Source organism: Sciurus carolinensis, chromosome X (genome assembly GCF_902686445.1).
Source record: "Sciurus carolinensis chromosome X, mSciCar1.2, whole genome shotgun sequence".
Taxonomy (NCBI): Eukaryota; Metazoa; Chordata; class Mammalia; order Rodentia; family Sciuridae; genus Sciurus; species Sciurus carolinensis.
In genome coordinates, this window is record NC_062232.1 from 47,397,013 (window position 1) to 47,416,777 (window position 19,765).

Here is a 19,765-nt window from a genome sequence, read left to right on the forward strand (position 1 = left end):
AGTATGCCTGAATCTTCATCATGTTGGCTTAGGATCAAACTTCCTCAATAAGACTCCCAAAGCACAAGAAACCAAAGCAAGAATCAATAAATGGGATGGACTCAAACTAAAAAGCATTTTCTCAGTAAAGGAAACAATCAAGAATGTGAAGAGAAAGTCTATACAGTGGAAGAAAATCTTTTCCACACACACTTCAGATAGAGCACTTATCTCCAAAATTTATAAAGAACTTACAAAACTTTACAACAAAAATACAAAGAACCCAATCAATAAATGGGTCAAGGAACTGGACAGACACTTTACAGAAGAAGACATACAGGCAATTAATAAATATATGAAAAAAGTGTTCAACATCTCTAGTAATTAGAGAAATGCAAATTAAAACAACTCTAAGTTTTCATCTTACTCCAATTAGAATTGTTTTTATCAAGAACACAAACAATAATAGATGTTGGCGTGGATGTGGGGAAAAAGGAACACTTTTACATTGCTGGTGGAGTTGCAAATTGGTGCAGCCACTCTGGAAAGCAGTATGGAGAATCCTAAGAAAACTTGGAATAAACTTGCCTTTAAAATGAAGTCAAGTAATTTGCAAAGGGTTAATAGGAAAGATGCTTTCAGGGCATCTCAGGAATAATAAGCAGGACCCCCACCCAAAGGCTCAAAAGTGTAAAAGTACAAACCATTCATTTGAGAAGATAGCCCTGGGCACACTGCTCCTAGAGAGTTGCCTTGTAAGTTGTTTCCCCAGTATTCATTTCATGGTGGTGAGATCTCTAAGCACTCAGAGGTTGCTGCAGCCATCATTCCAGAAGTCTTGGATACTGCTCAATTTGGTGGCAGACATTTGTGTCAACCATGTGGCACTGATTTTGCTGGCATGCAAAATCCAAGAGCTGTGGGGTCGTGGAGGATTCCACAAAGATTTCAAAGGAAAGCCTGGGAGGTCAAGTGTTATGTGGTAGGGATAGAGTCCCTATGGGGGTGAAGGGTGAAGCTTAGAGGGTGAAGGGTGTACCTGTGAGAGTGAAGCTGGAGTTGCAATAAAAATTTCAGAAAGTTATGATGCCAGGAACATGGCAGGTGTGCTGAGCCATGGAAGTGAGCAAACTCAGGCCAAGAGAGTGCTCATGTGGGTTTCAGCCAGAAAGTTCATAAGCGTAGGGTTGCCCAAGTACTTTGGGCCCACAGCCTGCACCACATACCCTCATGCTAGACGTGGAGTTATAGGATTAAACATTTTCTCTGCTGAGTTTTAGTCTTGCTTTGTTCCCATCTCTCCCTTCTGCAATAGGAGTATTTACCCTGTATCTTTCACATCATTGTATGTTTAAAGTATGTAATTGGTATTTTTTTTATTATTTTCACAGGGCCTCATAGCTAAGAGTTGCCTGGATCTCAGGGGAGACTTTGGACTCAGACTTTTAAGCAAGGCTGGAACTGTTGATGCTTTGGAAATTCTTATAGTCGGGCTTAATACATTTTGCATGGTGAGATGAATACAAGGCTTTAGGGGTCAGGGGCAGAATGTTATCATTTGGATCTAAAATGTTCCCCCAAAGCTCATGTATTGAAAGCTTGGTTCTCAGTTGGTGGCACTATTGAGAGGTGGTGGAAACTTTAGAAGATGGTGCCTAATTGAAGGAAATAGGTCACTGGGTTTATGCCCTTGAAGGGTATCTTGAGATCCCAGTCCCTTACTATCTCTCTGCTTCCTTGATACCATGAGGAGAGGAGCTTTGCTGCACCCAGTATTGTCTCACACCACAGGACAGGAAACAATAACCATGTGACCACAAATTAAAATCTCTGAATCTGTGAGCCCAAATAAACTTTCCCTCATTTTAGTTGATTTTCTTAGGTATTTTTTCACAGTGACAAAAGGTTAACACAGCATACGTGGTACATAAAAGTTAAAATTAATTTTTAGAAAAATAGAAATAACTTGCACAAAGGATAAAAAACCTGAACCAAATTCTTTCAAAAGATTAACTTCTGTGATAAGCCTAATTAAAAGACTAAAGTCAGGGAGGAGGAGCAGAAGTTGAATAAAGGCACCAAAACACAGAGTGGAAGAATTATTTCTGGTTCTTCTTCAGCAGAGTAGAATAAACATAGGTTAAAATATTCTATTATATATTTAAATATGGCTAGAAGAGTATGAAATTTCCAACAAATAAAATAACTATTGCCTGAAGAGATGACATGCTTATTATTTGGATTTATTAAACATTATATACATATACTGAATTACATTATAATGTACCCCATAAAAATGTGCAGATACTATATCTGAATAAAATAGACTAATATGAGAAAATAAAGATTTGTAATATTTGAAATGTGAAAGAAGAGCAATATTCACAATTATGAAAGATTAAAATAATAAGATAATATTATATACAGATATATATAACATTAAATTGAAGGTCCATAGAAAAATAATGATTTCCTAGCCAAATATAAATTATCTAAAGTAATATGAGAAGAAGTAGAAAGGCATAGAATTCATGTGAATAAAACCACCATTTTCTTGAAGCAGATAATAATAATAAGACATGGATGAAAGGAGAAAAGGGTCATATTTCTGAATGAGAAAACTTAACAAAAATTCCAAATCTTCAAGCATTATTAGCAAATTTAAAACAGTGCCAATTAGAATCCAAATTGTTTGAACCTAGAAAAAAATAAATTTGATATTGATATCAATGAATAGACACCTAACATTTGATAAGAAACAATAGGAAAGAAGAGTGAATAAGAATTTATTTTGCCAGGCATTAAAGTTTACAGAAATCTACTATAATTTAGAAAGCATTGTCATGACATAAGAATTAACAAATAGAACAGTAGAACAGAATAGAAACTCTAAGTCCAAGTATGTACATAGAGTTACTATCTAAGAAAACTGGCATTTAAATTGTGTGAGAAATATATGATTGATTTAATGATTCTGTACAACTGATTAATCACCTGAAAAAAGCAAAATGGAACCCCTTCCCCACCATATTCAAAGTGTAAATTTCAGATGGAGTACAGCTCTAAAATATAAACAAAAATATTAAAAGAAAATTTAGAAAAATGCAAAGTGTTAGTGGAGTAATGGAGAAAACATCTTAGGTAAGATGAACCTAGAAGCAATAAAATAATACAGACATTTGTCAAAGTAAAAAAATTAAATTTTTGTAAATTTAAGCACCATTAACACAAAAGACATGTAACAGACACAGGAAAATATGTGAAATAAATTCAAGACACAGGAAAATATGTGAAATAAATTCAAAACTAACAATGTGCTACTCTCCATAATACAGATGCTTTATAAAATTACAAATTTACAATTACCATCTTTTTTTTGCAGTGCTGGGGATTGAACCCAAGGCATCATGCATGCTAAGTGGGTGCTCTACCACTGAATTATACCCCCAGCCTACAAATTTATATTCACACATACACACAAAAATAAACATTAGTGAAGGGTATAAACAAGATATTCACAAAAGAATTGGAAATACTCAGCAAGCACACAAAAAAAAGTTAATAGTTGACAAACAGCAAACTGAAAAACGTAAATGCTGTTTAGTGCTAGTGTGGGTGTAGAGAAATGCGTATCTACAAAATTATTCTGGGAGTGTAGTTTTTGTAATTTTATCAAAATTCAATATGAAAAAACAGTAAAATTCATACTGCTCATAATCTCACACTCAGTTATAGTACTTTAGGATATCTATCCTACAAGAAGAAAAGCACCAATATGTAATGAGATATATACATGGATATGTTTTCAGAACTATCTATAGTGGAATAAAATCTGGAAGCAAACATAATATCTAGCAGGAGGGGACCACTTACTATAAAATACTGTGGAATGTTATACAGTATTTAAGAAAGAAGTGTAAAGGCTTTATTGATGTGTCAATTTGACAAGAGTGGGATCTTCACTAATATAGGCATTGCCATGAAGGTATTTTACAGATGTAAACAAAGCCCCTAATCAAGGAGATATAAGGAAGAATATCCTGGATAATTTGAGTGTATCTGACTGAATATGATGGAAGATTTCAAAAATGGGGCTGAGGTCTTTCAAAAAAAGAAGAGAAATTACACCTGTGGAACACAGTTACAGCCCAGGTCCACAAAATTCCATTCTTCTCATGACCTTCTCTTCCTGACTGCCTATAAATGACAGCTTTGTAATCTGCCCATGTGTTTGAGCCTACCCATGAAATTCTGTTTCTGACAGTTTGCACTAAAGATTTCAGAGTCACTTAGGAAGCCTTTGCAAACAAATAAGACAATATATCTCTTAACTGTTTATGCTTCCCTGCTTAAACCCTGACTGACATAAGAAGTACTTACAGATTCTATTTCTTACGTGGAGAGTTATTTATGATAAATTAAGTTTAAAAAAAGTGAGTTGAAATGTGCATGTGTGTATAGTAATATGTAATATATTATAAAAATTAATCCACAATATATACATATGTGTAATTTTATAATTATAAATGTTTATAAATATGTGAAGAGCATGGAATAAGTATGGAAAGAGGCACGACAGATAGAAATACTCATTATTTCACAAAATATAAGACTGAGAGAGATGACAAAAAATGTTAAATATGTTTATACATTTCTACATGGGTTACAATGATTATGATGGTCCTGTGTTAGTTTTATTATTAAAAATAAAAACAATAATAATTATGGTAAATCAACATGGAAGCCATAAAAATAATCTTTAAAAATATTAAATGAAAAAAAAATAAATAAATAAAATAAAATAAAATATTAAATGAGCCAAGCGCAGTGGCTCATGTGTATAATGCCAGCAACTTGGGAGGCTAAGACAGGAGTATTGCAATTTCAAGGGCAGCCTCAGCAACTAAGCAAGGCACTAAGCAACTCAGTGAGACCCTTCTCTAAATAAAATGTAAAAGGGACTGGGGATGTAACTCAGTTATTAAGTACCCTAGGCTTATTCCCCAGTACCAAAAAATAAAACAAAATAAAATAAAATAAAATAAAATAAATGGCTAGGGATGTAGCTCAGGCATAAAGTGCCCATGAGTTCAATTTCCAGTACCAAAAAGGATTAAATGATTTGGTAGAAATTCTAATGATACAATGTGGAGTGAAAAATACAGATACAAAATTATATCTGTGTACCATGGAGTACAGGTATGGGGATATAGAAATTCGGTCATGCTATTTTTTAATATACAGGAAAATAAAGACTAGGTGGAGATACATCAAAACAAAGTGTTTACAAATGCTTTTGCTGTGTTGTAAGTTTTATGTGTGATTATTAATTTTTTCTTCTACTTTTCTAGATTTTTTTGTTTCCCTATGATTTCCTACAATGAAAGTGATTTACTGTGATACTTAGACTAAAAATAAATCCACAAAACTCTCATTAAAAAGATGAGCACAGGTCTATCATGAAATAATTTCTGGAATTTTTCTAAATTAGAAACAAATGTTTTAAAGTCACAGCTTATTAGTTACAGATTATGTGAGAGAAATGGTATTTGAACTAGAGGGAATGAGAAGGGCCTCCTATCTGAATTAGGGTCTGCACACAAATATCAATCCTTTAATGTCTCTACAACCTAAACAGGGTCAGTGGTTGCTGATGCCTATCAATGAGAAAACAGCAACATTTGTATATTACTCCATAGCATGTCTCAATGCAGTGCCCATGTGCTAAAAGCATTTTTTACAAGATCCAAGATGGCAGACTAGAGGGAGGCTACCTTCCTTGTTGCTCCATAACTCAGGTTTTAAGCAGAGGATATCTGTTTCTTGGTGAGGTAGTTTTGCTGCTTATTGATTCCCTGCTGTTTACCCCATTTGTCTAATGTGATCACCTGCAGCCTGCCAGCATATTGACTACTATTTGAGTGCAGACTGCTCACTGGTGCCTACCATCCACTATTTGCCTGCTGCTTGCCTGTCCATCACCTGCCTATCACCTACCCTCACCCACCACCCGAGGTTCACCTCCTGATCTTTGACAGCAGACAGCAGACTGACCACAGACTGCCAGTGGAGTGCCAGCTGCCTGCTGTTGCCTGGCAGTCCACTGTTACTGTACCTGCAGGTTTGGTTACACGTGGATGCCGCCATTTTGAGACAACATCCAGGACCTGTAGGACCCCTGGTCGGACAAACTGAGCCCTGTCTCCAGGATCCCAAAGCCCAACCGACCACTCCCTGCCTCCGGGGCCCCTAGGATTCCCAGACCAACTGACTACACCTTACCGCCATAACCCCCAGACTGACTGACTGCACCCTGCCTCCATGATCCCGCAACCAAACCAACCACAGCCCGCCTCCAGGACACCTGCCCAACCAACTGCACCCCACCTCCAGGACCTCCAGATGACCACATCTACACCCTATGCTGCAGCTCCCCATTTGCCAACACATTTGGAAGCCAGAGTGGCCATCGTGGATTATCCTGAAAGCCATACCTCACATCTTTATTAGGGCAAATATTATCCTAAGATGCCTGCTGGAGACGGGAAGCTCATTTTCAGATACCTCTCATACATCAGGTTACTGAAGACTGGGAGGTTTGAATACTATGATTTTTATAGTGTAGATTTTTTTTCCTCCTTTTTGAAAAATTTTAAGCTTTTATTTCTTTACTTTTCTTGCTCTATTTTACTTTTGCTTATTTGTTCCCTCAGAGTCTCTTTCTCTCTTTTCACATGCTAACAACCAACTTCTTTTGAGTACACTCTCACCCTTTCTATTATCTAGAACTTCTGTAAATTCTTTTCTTATCCCATTAACAGCTACATTCTACACGCCTCCCCATCCTGTTTGTCCTCCATTCGAGGACCTTATTGCAAATCTATTTGTTACACTGCAGATAATAATTGAACTCATTCTGTTTATTATGACAATATTGTTAATGTCCTCATAGGGGCCATTTGGTTTAGGGTTGCATATTGTCTGTACTAGGCACTGCTAATATTGATCACCCCCTTAAAGAAAAGGTTTTGGAAACCTATAGGGTAACATAAGCCTATAGAAGGGAAACTGTAATACCCCAGATCTGCACTACTAGAGGGGAAGATACATGAACAACATGAAAAAACAAGGGAAGAAAATGATCCACACAAACCTAGACTCTATATTAACAGAATCCAGTGACAGCATGGTAGAAGAAATGTCAGAAAAGGAGATCAGAATATACATAATTAAAATGATTCATGAAGCAAAGGATGAGATAAGAGAGCAAATGCAGGCGATGAATGATCACTCCAATAAGTAGTTGAAAGAGCAACTGCAGGAAGCAAAAGATCATTTCAACAAAGACATAGAGATTCTCAAAAAAAAAAAAAAAAAAACCAAAACGGAAATTCCTTAAATGAAGGAAACAATGAACCAAATAAAAAAATTCAATGGAAAGCATCACCAAAAGACTAGACCACTAGGGAAGACAGAACCTCAGACAATGAAGACAAAATATTTAATCTTGAAAATAAAGTTTCCCAAACAGAGAAGATGGTAAGAAATCATGAACAGAACATCCAAGAACTATGGGACATCATGAAAAGACAAAATTTAAGAATTATTGGGATTGAGGAAGCACAGAGATACAAACCAAAGGAATGAACAACCTATTCAATGAAATAATATCAGAAAATTTCCCAAACCTGAAGAATGAAATGGAAAATCAAATACAAGAGGCTTACAGAACACCAAATGCACAAAATTACAACAGATCCACACCCAGGCACATTATAATGAAAATGCCTAACATACAAAATAAAGATAGGATTTTGAAGGCCACGAGAGAAAAGCATCAGATAAACATATAGGGGGAAACCAATACAGATAGCAGCAGATTTCTCAGCCCAGACTATAAAAGCTAGAAGGGCCTGGAACAACATATTTCAAGCTCTGAAAGAACATGGTTGCCAACCAAGAATCCTATACCCAGCAAAATTAACCTTCAGATTTGAAGACGAAATAAAATCCTTCCATGATAAACAAAAGTGAAAAGAATTTACAAATAAAAGCCTGCGCTACAGAATATTCTCAACAGAATATTCCATGAGGAGGTAATGAAAAACAACAATGTAGGTCAGCAAAGGGAGGAACTACCTTAAAGGAAAAATCAATCAAAGGAGAAACCAAGTCAAGTTAAAAACCAAAAATAAGCCCAAATTACTGGGATTACAAAGCATATCTCAATAATAACCCTGAATGTTAATGGCCTAAACTCATCAATCAAGAGACATAGACTGGCAGATTGGATTAAAAAGAAAGACCCAACAATATGCTGCCTGCAAGAGACTCATCTAATAGATAAGGACATCCATAGACTAAAGGTGAAAGGATGGGAAAAAATATGTCACACACACGGACTCAGTAAAAAAGTGGGGTTTTCCATCCTTATTTCAGATAAGTGAACTTCAAGTCAAAGTTAGCCAGAAGGGATAAAGAAGGACATTTTATACTGCTTAAGGGAACCATAAATCAGGAAGACATAACGATGGTAAATATTTATGCCCCATACAACGGTGCATTCATGTACATCAAACAAATCCTTCTTAATTCCAGGAATCAAATAGACCACAACACAATAATTCTGGCTGACTTTAACACACCACTGTCACCACTGGATAGATCTTCCAAACAAAAACTAAACAAAGAAAGTGTAGAACTCAATAACACAATCAATAACTTAGAATTAAGAGACATATATAGAATATTCCATCCATGAACCAGTGAATTTGCTTTCTTCTCAGCAGCACATGGAACCTTCTCGAAAATAGACCATATGTTATGCCACAAAGCAGCCCTTAGGAAATGCAAAAAGTAGAGATACTACTTTGTGTTCTATCAGATCATAATGGAGTGAAATGAGAAATCAATGACAAAATAACAAACAGAAATTACTCCAATACTGGGAAACTAAATAATATGCTATTGAATGAAGCATATCCGGATAACAGAAAACATCAGGGAGGAGATAAAAAAAAATTCTTAGAGGTAAATGTGAATAACGATATCAAAATCTCGGGACACTATGAAAGCAGTACTAAGAGGAAAATTCATTGCATGGAGCACATTCAAGAAAAGAATAAAAAATCAATGACTAAATGACCTAACATTACAGCTCAAAGCCTTAGAAAAAGAAGAACAGAACAACACCAAAAGTAGTAAAAGACAGGGAATAATTAAAATCAGAGCTGAAATCAATGAAATTGAAACAAAGGAAACAATTCAAAAAATTGACAAAACAAAAAGTTGGTTCTTTGAAAAAGTAAACAAAATAGACAAACCCTTAGTCACACTAAGAAAGAGAAGAAGAGAGAAAACTCAAATTACTAAAATTTGTGATGAAAACCAAAATATCACGACAGACACCACTGAGATACATAACATAATGAGAAGCTACTTTGAAAATCTATATTCAACGAAACAGAAAATAATCAACACATTGACAAGTTTCTAGAGACATATGATCTTCCCAAACTGAACCAGGAGGACATACACAATTTAAACAGATCAATATGAAGCAAAAAATAGAAGAAGCCAACAAAAGCCTACTAACCAAGAAAAGCCCAGGACCAGTTTCTCAGCCAATTTCTATAAGACTTTCAAAGAACTCATCCCAATACTTCTCAAAGTATTCCAGGAAACAGAAAAGGAGGGAACCCTACCAAACTCATTCTATGAAGCTAATATCACCCTCATACCCAAACCAGATGAAGACACATCAAGGAAAGAAAAATTTAGACCAATATCATTGATGAATACAGACGCAAAAATCCTTATCAAAATACTGGCAAACGGCATCCAAAAACATTAAGAAGATAGTGCACCATGATCAAGTGGGGTTCATCCCAGGAAATGCAAGGTTGGTTCAACATCTATAAATCAATAAATGTAATCCATTATATCAATAGACTTAAGGTTAAGAATCATATGGTTATTTCAATTGATGCAGAAAAAATGTTCAACGAAATATAACACCCCTTCATGCTCAAAATACTAGAAAAAATAGGGATAGTAGGAACATACCTCAACAATGTAAAGGCTATTTATGCTAAGCCCACGGTCAACATTATTCTTAATGGAGAAAAATTGAAAGCATTCCCTTTAAAAACTGGAACAAGACATAGATACCCTCTTTCACTACTTCTATTCAACATTGTCCTTGAAATACTAGCCAGAGCAATTAGACAGACTAAAGAAATTAAAGGGATATGAAGAGGAAAAGAGGAACTCAAGCTGTCACTATTTCCTGATGATGTGATTCTCTAATTAGAGGATCCAAAAAACTCCACTAGAAAACTTATAGACCTCATCAATGAATTCAGCAAAATAGCAGGCTATTTATAGATTTTAATCAACATAAATCTAAAGCATTTTTATATATAAATGGTGAAATGTCTGAAAGGGAAATGAGGAAAACAACTCCGTTTGCTATATCCTCAAAAGAAAATAAAGTACTTGGGAATCAATCTAACCAAAGAGGTAAAAGATCTCTACAATGAAAACTACAAAACATTGAAGAAAGAAATTGAGGAAGACCTTAGAAGATGGAAAGGTCTCCCATGTTCTTGGATAGGCAGAATTAATATTATCAAACTGGCCATACTTCCAAAGGCACTATACAGATTTAACAGAATTCCATTTAAAATCCCTATGACATTTCTCATAGAAACAGAAAAGGCAATCATGAAATTCATCTGGAAGAACAAAAGACCCAGAATAGCCAAAGCAATCCTGGGCAGGAAGAGTGATGCAGGAGTTATCAAAATACCAGACCTTTAACTCTACTATAGAGCAATAGTAACAAAAATGGCATGGTATTGACACCAAAATAGACATGTAGACCAATGGTACAGGATAGAAGACACGGAGACAAACCCACATAAGTTCAGTTATCTCATACTAGACAAAGGTACCAAAAACATATAATGGAGAAAAGATAGCCTCTTCAACAAAATGGTGCTGGGAAAACTGGAAATCCATATGCAGTAAAATGAAATTAAACTCCTATCTCTCACCCTGTACAAAACTCAACTCAAAATGGATAAGGATAGAGGAATTAGACCTGAGACCATTCAACAAATAGAAGAAAAACAGGCCCAAATCTCCATCACATTGGCTTAGGACCAGACTTTCTTAACAATACCCCCATAGCCCAAGAAATAAAAGCAAGAATCAATAAATGGGATAGATTCAAACTAAAAAGTTTTTTCTCAGCACAGGAAACAATCAATAATGTGAAAAGAGAGCCTACAGAGTGGGAGAAAATCTTTTCCACACTCACTTCAGACAGAGTACTCATCTCCAAAGTTTATAGAACTTAAAAACACTTTACACCCAAAATATAAAGAACCCAATCAGTAAATGGGTTAAGGAAATGGGCAGACACTTCACAGAAGAAGATATACAGGTGATCAAAAAATAAATGAAAAAGTGCTCATCATCTCTAGTAATTAAAGAAATGCAAATTAAAACCACCCTGAGATTTCATCTAACTCTAATTAGAATGGCTATTATCAAGAACACAGGCAACAACAAGTGTTGGTGAATGTGGGGGAAAAGGCACACTCATACATTGCTGGTGGAGTTGCAAATTGGTGCAACCACTCTGCAAAGCAGTATGGAGATTCCTCAGAAAACTTGGAATGGACCCACCATTTGACCCACATATCCCACTCCTCAGTTTATACCCAAAGAACTTAAAATCAGCATACTATAGTGATGCAGCCACATCAGTGTTCATAACAGCTCAATTCACAATAACTTGATTGTGGAACCAACCTAAATGTCCTTCAATTAACGAATGGATAAAGATATACTATGGAATATTACTCAGCCATAAAGAAGAATAAAATTATGACATTTGCTGGTAAATGGATGAAGTTGGAAACTATCATGCTAAGTGAAATAGGCCAAGCCCAAAAAACCAAAGGCCGAATGTTTTCTCTGATAAGTGCATGACAATATATAACAAGGGGGGGGGTGTGGTGTGCGGAAGAGAAGAATAAAGGAACTTTGAATCGTGTAGACGAAAATGGGGTGGGAGGAGGTGGGAGTCAGAAAGATAGTAGAATGAAACAGATAGTATTTCCCTATGTATATGTATGATTACATGAATGGTGTGAATATACATTATACGCAACCATAGAAATGAAAAGTTGTACCCCATTTGTGTACAATGAATCAAAATGCAGTCTGTAAAAATAAAAAAGATTTTAATAAAAAAATAGTTTGAAAGAGGGCCTTGCTAATTTGCTTAGGCTGGCTTTGAACTTGTGATCCTCCTGTCTTAGCATCCCAAGAAGATGGGATCACAAACATGGGCCACTGTGCCTAGCACCACCTTCTACTTCTCCTTCTGAAAATATTACAAGACACTTCAGACATCTCTTGAGGGCTTGAAGAAGACATATGCTCTGGCCAGCTAGGTCCTAGCTCAACGATTATTTCAGTAATTCATTTTGGATGTATTATCTACCAGACAACTTAAGTAGCACAATAACAACAACTAATAAATTTCATTTCAAAAATCAAAAAGAAAAGCATTTTTTACTCTAATGAAACTCAAAGTGAGTTATCAATATGCATTCTACCCAAGATCTGAGAAGACTAGAATTAATGTGTCTTTCTAGAAATCCTTCACAGTCTGACCATTTCATTCCCCAACATGGAAGAATAGGAAAACCCTTTTGTACTCAATGGGTAGGCCTATTTTGCTAGAGGCAGATTTTAGCAACTTAAGCATACAAGCATTTTAAGTTAAAATTCCATTTTCATAAGGAACGGGGCAAAGACAGAAATTGTGTCTTCTCAGATAATTACAAAGGCTGGTTGTTTGTTACTTCTATGACAGAAACAGGACCATGAACAAAAGACCAGATAAGGCTTTTTAATCCACAAACCAATAACTGATGGAACCTGAATTCCACAGTTTGGAAACAGCATAAGAAAATATATCACTGTGTAAAAGGGGAACAATCTGTATCAAGCCAAAAAGTATGTTCGATTATAAATCTAAATCACGCAAATGGTCATAGTTTTATACCTTGTTATATTTTGTACAATTTACTTCGAAATAGATCCACACAGTATGATATATACAGGTGTATCCTTTAAATTTACAGTTTAGGGGCATTTACTTAATATTTAAAGTACCTTAATCATTAATACTTCCTCCAGAGGTGATTTGAAACATATTAAATACTCAGAAGCCTTTGCTTCAGGTCACTACTACCAGCAGTTCAGTCACCTTAATGGAGGAGACCTAATTAGCCTAACGTATGTAAAATGATTCACTTTTCTTGGTAAAATGTATGTTATCAAAGATGTGTACCAAGCAGAAATGTCTTAAGGATATTTTAGCCTTCATAAGAAATTGGTATAAGAATCTCTAGGATCCCATAACCTGTTCCCTTCAAAAGGGGTCCTAAAGCTTACAATTGAAAATAGGTCCTTTGTGTTGGTCCTCATCAGGTTTGTGTTGCCAAACTTTGACCAGAAAGTTGGCTGACAGCTGGTGATATAGCTCAGTGGTAAAGTGCTTGGTTAGTGTGTGTGAGGCATTGAGTTCCATCTCCAGCACCACATACAAACACAAAAAGGAAAGTTGGCTGAATCCTATCAGCATAATTCTACCACATCTGCCTTGACCCTTTTATAGAAGATCATCTTGTGTACCTAAAAACAGAAAGCTGAGACCTCACTGAGATTACAGAATAGGATATATGAATGATTTTGTTTTTTTTTTTTTTTGCTCATAAGTATTTGTTTGGTAGGGAGAATAAAGGCTAAAATTGGTTTTCAATGCAATATGGTTGTCTGTTGATGCAACTTTATGGGAATCTAGTAGGTAACTCACACATATCTCTAACTAATGGAAGTTTTTGGTATTTATGAAAAAGAACCTAATAATAAGGAAATGCCAATGTGCCTTACATCAGTTTGTAACAGAAAACTTTCTTCCAACTCTAGAAAAATGTAAATCAATTCAAACCCTCTATGTTGATCATAGTTTCTTCTATCTCCCTTCAGGTCACTTACCAATTTTTTCATCCTCCTGTACCATTTTCCTCTCTTCTCTGAAAGCCCTGAGCCAACGAATTTTCTCCTCCAGCTTCTTGGCAAAGAACAGATGTACCTCATTTTTCTCCTTGTTTTGAAGCTTGAAAGCATTCTTCATGCTGACATTAAAGTCATCATCTCTTCCATCTTCGATGTCAACCACCTCATACTTATCCATGTCAATGCGGCCTTTGTAGTACAGGATGTCTCTACGGATTAGATCCTAGGTAGAAAGAAAGAGAAGGTGTTTGGCAGTAGGTACATGCAGAGTGGTAACAGGAGAGTTGGCAACATGGGCACAATAGAATACTAATGCTGTCACTGTTTTGGAAAACCAGCAGGGGTTGTTAAAGTCTAAATTTGGGCAGGTTAGATTATCAGTCTTGTCATTGAAAAGCTCATTAACTAGATTCCCTAAGAGATGCCCCATATTCAAACAAAGTCTCAGATCCCAATTTCAATCCTTGAATGTGTTTGTAAGACCGTTGAGGGGAAACAGGAAGCAGTACACCACAAAAATACTACTAACAGGGGCTTTTCCTCTTTCAAAATATTGGCAAATCTACCAGAAATATGAAATGCACTGGCTGGTTGTCTGGAATGTGCTGAGAAACCCAAGAAGACCAATGAAATCAAGGTATCAGAGGAGGACTGAGTAGGAACAATAGTTTGGAGGCCACAGACTGCTGCCAGGGAGGATTACCTAGGGTACATCTAACACTTGGCACTTGGGATCTTTAGAGAAGGCCTACTCTGGCAGGAAAATGGGGGTCAAATTCAATAAAGAACTGGCTCATATATCAACATGAATGCATATCACAAATTTTATTGTGTGAGAAAACAAATTTGCAGATGCATATAAACATTATATTGTCTATCTGTTATTTTGCTCTCAGGTACTGGATTAATCCTAATTCTATTCAATGAGACATTCATCATTAGTTCATGCCTGGTGCTCTTATTTCTCTATTTACTTACATTTTAAATAATGCAATAAGTATTGGTGAACCTGCTCACCAATTCAAATGCAATGACCCCAAGGCATACTCTACCTTAAATCTCATGTTCATCATTCCTCTGGTTTCCTTTCTGTGTATGTGTGCGTGTGTGTGTGTGTGTGTGTGTGTATTTTTTTTTTTTTTTGGTACTGGGATTGAACCCAGAGGCACTTTACCTCTGAGCCATATCCCCAGTCCATTTTATTTTGAGACAGTTTCACTAAGTTGCTTAGGATTCCCATTAAATTGTTGAAGAGGATGGCCTCACATTTGTGATCCTCCTGTCTCAGCCTCCTGAGTTGCTGGGATTATAAGCATGTGCCATCGCACCCATCTCCTTTCTGTATAGTTTTATCTCACTTATCTATTCTACTTGAAAACATACAAAACATGACCAAATAATATTTAGAGATACATACATATGTATAAAAGTTATAAAGGGATACTTGACAATGATACTTGACAAAATCAAGAGTATAAGTCAGAAAATGGGAAGAGGTGAAGGAGGAAGGGAATGGATGTGAAACATAAGAGTGGAAGGGGAGAAAGATCACTTTTTTAAGGAATTATTTAAGTTGAACATTAAGTTCATGAGTGTACATTATATTATTTTATATATTTATGGATATCAAATACATAATAAGTCAAAAAAAGCAGAGGGATGGATAAAATCACATATGGGTCTATGTTAGAGCTGATAAGTCTCTTGGAGTGCCCTTTTAGTCCCTCCTCCTTTCAACTGCCCTCATCCTCCTCAGAGAAGAGACATGGATTACAAATTTTTAGATTATTTGTGAAATACATGCTCAAAAAGTGGGCTCCATTAAGCTAATCTAACTGGAAAAAAAGAAGGAAACCTATAGAGAATGGATAGAATCTATTCTGATCTCAGAATGGTTTGAGTTCAACTTTACCATTCATAACACAATACATAAAGACCTAGAAAGCCAGATCTGGACCACACAGCTAAGAGGTCTGCAACTATAAGACTGAAGCACTGGCAGCCTCAACTACCCAGTTCTGATTCTCAATGAACAACTTCCTTCCACCGCCTACCAAATTAATGTCACATAATCGCTGTCAGCCTTTAATACCTTTGCTAGTTTCCAAAAATGGAACGTATGTGCAAGATCTTGGAACTACATTAATTGAACCTACTTATTGCTTCTTTAGATATTTAAGGATGACAAGGAACTAGATAGAATTTTAGCTTCTTTGGCAGGGTAACAGGGCTAGACTGACACGTTATTGAATTTCTTTCTTTGCAACTCTACAGACAGTGGAATGTGAGTGTTCAGGTGTCAGATTAGTCATAATCCAAATGCTGGGACTAATAGGAATGGCTAAAAATGATCTATTGGCTTGGGAAGTTTAATCAGAAAAGGCAACTAAGGCCATGAAACAACGTGGGACAGTGGAAAGAACATGAGGTAGAATTCAAAGATCTGAGTTTAAAAACTAGCTGCTTAACCTAGTAGCTATATGGTCTTGGGTAAGCCACTTTGAGACTCAACCATAAAATTATAGTTTTCCTTACACTGTAAAACAGCTGAAAAACTCTAATCTAAACATTCAGTTTCCTGATTATGAGGCCAGCCTTATTCACTAAAAATAGCCTTAAGCTTTCTTGCTCCTGCACCAGTGCTTCATAACCTTTTGAATTCCCTTTTGATGAACTTAAACAACATGCTGCCTCTTTTAGCTAATTTAAACTTTCCAAATAAGTTAAATATTATGAGTAAAAATAAGACAAAACAAATGTAAATCAATATTTTTGAAATTACTATCTCTGGAAATTCTACATATTCTTTAAGGATGGGGGAGGTATTTGCTAAATGGTATTTGCCACCTACTCACCAATATCACAGATCTACCTGGGCTCAAAATAATGCTTCTTCTTGTTCCAATCATATCTGACATTGAAATCTTTCTTGACTTCCCGGTCAAATTCACATGTTCCTCTTCCCCAAAGAAACCTTCCCTGACTGTACTCTCCATCTTAAGCTCACGTGGTTCCCCTTCTCCAAATTTTAGCACAAACTATGAAGACCCATACATATTGTTTACCTGACACTTAACCATCATGCTGCTTATACTTTTAGTTCTATCTACCCATTGAGGCTGTGCCCAGTACTGTGTCATTGTTCTTACTTCAATCAGGGACTGTCCAGAGGAGGACAGTTGACAAAGCCCTAAAGATGTCTATAGTCATTTTCTGTATATGGCAAGAGAACAGACCTCCAGAGCCCTGATTGCTTTTGGTCCTGTTGGGAGCAGGCTGCCCACATACATCTTGTTAATGATGGCCTGAGAACCTTCATAGGGATGTGGTGAGTAGGTGCCCCAGAGCAGTTGCTATTTGGATAATCAGAACTTCCCTGCCTAATGGAGTTTATCAGTTCTAAAAAGATGCCAGGCTTCTTTCTTTTTCCTTTCTTCTTGTCTTAGTTCAAGGACATTAAAGCAGCTAATGCTTCTCTAGGAGGTTTTGTCAGTCTGAAGACACCTAGGCCCTGGTCATAGCCTTTCGTTCCTTCAAGGAACCTTCCTTCATCCCTTATACTGCATAATTTAAACAGCTTCCAGCTATTTCAATTTGGCCTCTCTAGGTATTCCTGGGGTTCAGTAAGACATAACGAAGCATTTTGTAAAATGACAGAGGCTGTAATCAGGAGAATACAACTGTTCAGGACCATAGCATGCTTCATTTGTTTATCGGTAGATCCTCCCTGCCACTTTAGAGGGGGGCCTGGTTACTATCACACAGTCTGGACCATGTCAATTTCCCTTCAGATTCTGGGGATCATGAAGCTTTAACTAGGTTTATCTTGGTAAATACCATCTTTCAGCATCTAGAGTGCACGTTCCATACTGAAAACAAAATCATAACAATAAGAGCAAAAGAAAACACTTAAATGGCATACATTATGTGCCAGATACTATCTTGAGTGTTCTGTATTTATTAACCTAAATAATCTTCACAACAATCCTACAAGGTAGGTGCTATCATAACCCCATTTAATGAGAAATTATAGACACAGCAGTAATGAAACTTACCCAGAAATAAAAGCTACTAAATGGGCTTTTAGTTCAGGGTTTCAGGATCTAAAATTTGTGTTTTTGGTACTACAGTGTTATATTGCCTCCCAATAAAAAAAATGCTGAATGATTAGTAACACTACATATACTATAATAGTATTAATAAAACATTTACTAAGTATTTATATTACACCAGCACAGTCCCATTTAACTATCATAATCTACCTTTGTTGTATAAACCATTATGATTCCTATTTTGCAAATGAAGGGATAATTATAAGCACAGAGTTTTCTCAATGTCAGAAAGCTCATAGGAGAAACAGGAATGGTGTCCTCTAGTCATGCCCTAGTATCCATACTCTTAATACTACATACTCCACTACTCCCCACTACACCTCAGGTTGTTCTCCTTGAGACTTTGGGAATGAGTTCTATCATTGACCTAATTTTACAATAAGGAACATAAAGATGAAGTTATAGAACTGGCCAAAGTCCAGACAGGAAAATAAAGTCAAGTGTTCAGGTACTTTGTTTTCCAATTCTCATCTTCTTTGTGCTCTAACCCCATGTCTTTTTCTATTATGGTTTGTGAGTGGTCTCAAATGACTTATCCTCCAAGTTTGGCCTTTCAGTGCAAGAATAAATGGCCCAAATTCAGAAACTTCCCTGAACAGAAGTTTTCTATCTAGTACCATTACATACTGTTTAATTCTGATTCCTCACTATATGGTGAAAGCAACAGAAACACAGAGAAGGGCACAAGGGAGCATGTCCAGACTGACTGGTATGAAGTTTGCAGAGAAGAGGTTGTTTAAAGCAACTACAGAGCTATAAGATGTTAGTGGATGATTTGAGAAAGTGGTTCTACTACCTTTCACAGTAAGCAGTGAAAGGGAAACAAAATAAAAGTGGGGAAATCCTTCCAAAGCATCAAAATAATTCAAAATAATCATGTCAAGAAGAAAACAGCAGAACACGTGCAAAGCTAAAATAACAAGGCAGTGAGACACAGAGGAGCAGGGCAGTTTGCAGAGAAGATAAGAAGAAAGAGAGCAAAAAATTCTTACCTGGATTTCTCAAAAGAAACATGACATGGAAAGTGAAGTTGTGAAGGAAGTTGAAGAAGGGATCACATAATTATAAGCCACTGCTATGTACTATAATTTCCACTGAAAAAGTATCTCTTCTCTTTCTCTTTCCTTTCTGTCCTCTCAAGCCATTCAAACTATTCTAAGTGGGTTAGTCATTCCCAATTCCCAATATATAAAATGGCAAGATTTTGCATAACTGGGAATAAACAGACCCTTAGGAGTTGAATAAGAACTTAATGGCTGGGCCACACGATCGTGAATAGAGATCAGGTCGAATATTTCAATGTCTTCTTTGCAATCTCTGGCAGGTAATCATGTAGCATATATTTGGGTACAATTAGAGATGGGGACCTAATTACCTTGTAAGTCTGCCAATTTCTTTTTGGACATGGGAAAATTCTAAGATTAATGAGCACCTACAAGATTCCAAGCACTCTAACAGGCATTTTCCCTGCATTGATTTCATTTATTCTTCACAAAAATCCTGTACAGAATTTTTTAGAGGCATAGGAAATGACAAATCACTTGTTTGAAATAATACAGTCAGTGCTGGAACCA

General features: G+C 36.2%; 1 protein-coding gene across 7 annotated transcripts in view; it reads right to left on the minus strand.

Moving 5' to 3' along the window:
- Arhgef9 (Cdc42 guanine nucleotide exchange factor 9) overlaps positions 1-19,765 on the minus strand; it is a 266,710-nt gene that overhangs the window by 18,256 nt on the left and 228,689 nt on the right. For all 7 annotated transcript variants that reach the window (XM_047536786.1, XM_047536788.1, XM_047536791.1 and 4 more), the window contains one exon: positions 14,059-14,302. In XM_047536786.1, the coding sequence (XP_047392742.1) occupies positions 14,059-14,302 (244 nt within the window). The remainder of the gene's footprint in view (positions 1-14,058; positions 14,303-19,765) is intronic.